At 33.2% G+C, this 2873-nt stretch overlaps 1 protein-coding gene across 1 annotated transcript; it reads right to left on the reverse strand.

Moving 5' to 3' along the window:
• Window positions 1-394: 394 nt before the first annotated feature.
• LOC134247597 (uncharacterized) lies at window positions 395-2197 on the reverse strand. The gene is made up of 2 exons (XM_062729930.1): window positions 2069-2197; window positions 395-1489 (listed from the first exon to the last, which is right to left on the reverse strand). Exon 2 carries the CDS (start codon window positions 1449-1451, stop codon window positions 501-503), a length of 951 nt encoding a protein of 316 aa, XP_062585914.1. The 5' UTR covers window positions 1452-1489; window positions 2069-2197; the 3' UTR covers window positions 395-500.
• Window positions 2198-2873: the final 676 nt, after the last annotated feature.

Here is a 2873-nt window from a genome sequence, read left to right on the forward strand (position 1 = left end):
ATGTTACATATGCCTGTCTAAATTGTTATGTTCGTGTACGTGAGGAATTTTCAAATATTAAATTTTAATCTTTAACTTATTCTATAACTGTGTTTTTATGTTTAACGATCATTGTGCACTATATACCGTATAAGCAGTCTTTTTAGCGAGGATTTAATTTTGGCATTATTAGCGATGGGTTCTGAGATCGCTAAAATTAACTATGTTTATTTGTATTATCTTCATAAGTGAAAATTTTAAAATCGCTAGAATTACTTCTCGCTAAAACTAAAATGCCATGATTGAAGGACAAATTGCTAAATTCGTGTCTTGCTGAGATTTCCACTTATACGGTATTACACAGCTTGCATTATAAATATGACTTCACTCATAACATTATGAGGTCATTTTTGCTAAGCCATGGCATATCAGGAGAAATATAAACTGTTAATTTGCAAGGTATCTTTTGGAAGCATATTTGGAAATATAAATACTTAAAAATACGTTCAGACACATTTATGTTAATTTGTTATCTTCATGAAAATATAGTATAAAAAATGCTCACTTTTCTCGTCGGATTTTGATTTCAGTTCTAGCACATGCTGCTCCATAGAAGATATCTTTTCCACAACACGCTCTCCCAAAGAAGACACCTTTTCCACGACATGTTTTTCTGCAGAAGACACCTTTTTCACAACAAGTTCTTCTGAAGAGGACACCTTTTCCACCACACGCTCTCCCAAAGAAGACACCTTTTCCATGACATGTTTTTCTGCAGAAGACACCTTTTTCACAACAAGTTCTTCTGAAGAGGACACCTTTTCCAGCACACACGCTCCCAAAGAAGACATCTTTTCCAGAACATGTTCTTCGGCAGAAGACACCATTTCCATAAGACATTGGTTATTCTCATATTGCTCTTTCAGTCTTTTTAGGACATACTTTATGTTTTCTTCTTCTAAAGCCTGACTTTGAATATCACTCAGTCCAGACAAATAGTCTTTTTTTGTGTAGCTTTGCAGTCTTTGGCATATTTCAGTTATGATTAACCACGTGCCATGAAACTCTAAGTCTGTAGCAGAAGCCGAGCTTATATGTCCAAACATGTTGTTTCTTATCAATCGTATCCTCTCAATGTCATCACCGATCGTTGTTTCTCCTACTGACGGCATCGTGTTTCCACCCCAACCTTTTGTTGGACGAGGAATCTTTGTACACGTGTTTCTTATCAATGTATATAATAATGTTATATCAAATTCTTTATAACCATCTATTTTCGCGCCTATCAGACGAAGTTCTTGCTCGGGGCGTATCTTTTTATAAATTGATGATGCTTTCACTTTGCTGTAGACAAGACCAGGAGGTACCTGTATTTCTAAGACATCTCTACAGGCCTTTGTCAATTCTTCATTAATTGCCATCCCGAGTTTAGCAAACCTAGAACGACCGCCAGGGTTGGGTCCAAAAGCCATGCCGTTTGTTTGTTGTTTCTTGCAGTCTAATTCACTTTCTGAAATTATTGATCAATATTTCATCAATACTATCTTTTTTTCTAAATATGCAGATTCTTTACTTAATCACTACATAACAGATGAAGTAAAGGATGGAAGTTGATAATTGTATGAGAAAGCACAGAATAAATAAAGCAAAGGTATGGAAATCCAAGTCTCTCCATATTATACAAGGATTTACAAGAGAATTTAAGATCGTATTTTTAAACATTGTGTCTACACACAATGTTTATTTGAAAAGTATTAAAATACCCATTTTTAGATTTTTTTGATGCCATATTTACTTTCCTTTTTACAAAATGAAATCTAACCCTAATATTGAAAATAAGTGTAAAATGCATTGTGAATAGTTGAAAAATATTGAAATTCTATTTTAGGAAATGAGAAAGCAAAACAATTCAACAAATATTGACAGTTCGTATTACTTATGTGTGCCAACGAAACAAAAAGAACACCTTTAATAAAAAGTACTGTTTACAACACGAGAGCTCGAGAGCTCGTGCTAATATCTAATTTTTCAAAAACAAAAAAAAAAAGAATTAAATAAATTGTTTAAAATAAAATAAGAATATACGTACATATTTGAAATATACAATCCTTATGGGGATATAAACTAAGACACGCGCACTGATAACAGTGATGGTAAGGTATGCATGGATGACTTTCCTCCTACTTTCCTCAAAAGTTTACGTTGTTGAGATATAAGGTACACGGTGTGAAGTGAGGAGGGACTAACCCTAACATATTCTTTTACACTACCTTGTATGGGTGGCATGTTTCATCACGTGACAATGTTTTCGTCAAACCTATTGAATGAGTTATATAGCATGACGGTCAACCACCTGTCTCTAGTCTATATTGCATAACATTTGAATGGTCTCCATTTTGTTTCTTTTGATAACAAAATAAATTTAAAGATAAAAGACCAAATAAAAAAGTCAACTATTCAAATTAAATATAGAATTTATTTAAAATGATTACTATTTGCGTTTTATACCCCTTTGGGGCATTCTCCGTTAAAAGATCAGGATCATTTGAAAAAAAAAATACATAACTGTGTATCCATGATGAATACATTGAAAACCGCTGCTACAGACCTCTGTTAAGCTGTATTTGGATTCCAGTATATCAAATAATTTTGTAAGCCTTGGTGAGTAAAACGAATGCCGGTGAAGACTTGTTCTACCTTTTAAATATTGATTCAAGTAAGTAGTTATCTATATACAGCAAGTGTTTTTTTTTTTATCTTTGAGCCATAGAACTAATGTTTAGTTTGTATAAAAAGTGTATATGATTGCGCCCATGTGAAAAGGGTCCTTATGGCAATTTTTATGCATTTTGAGTTTTTCACGGATTCTGATAGACTAAGGTTAGAAGTTGTCA

This window comes from Saccostrea cucullata, unplaced genomic scaffold (genome assembly GCF_032062105.1).
Source record: "Saccostrea cucullata isolate Sc308-1 unplaced genomic scaffold, CSIRO_AGI_Scuc_v1 ctg20671, whole genome shotgun sequence".
In the NCBI taxonomy this organism is placed as follows: domain Eukaryota; kingdom Metazoa; phylum Mollusca; class Bivalvia; order Ostreida; family Ostreidae; genus Saccostrea; species Saccostrea cuccullata.

Excerpts from the sequence above, each read along its gene's own strand:
- LOC134247597 (XM_062729930.1), bottom strand. The coding sequence starts at position 1,451 with ATGGCTTTTGGACCCAACCCTGGCGGTCGTTCTAGGTTTGCTAAACTC.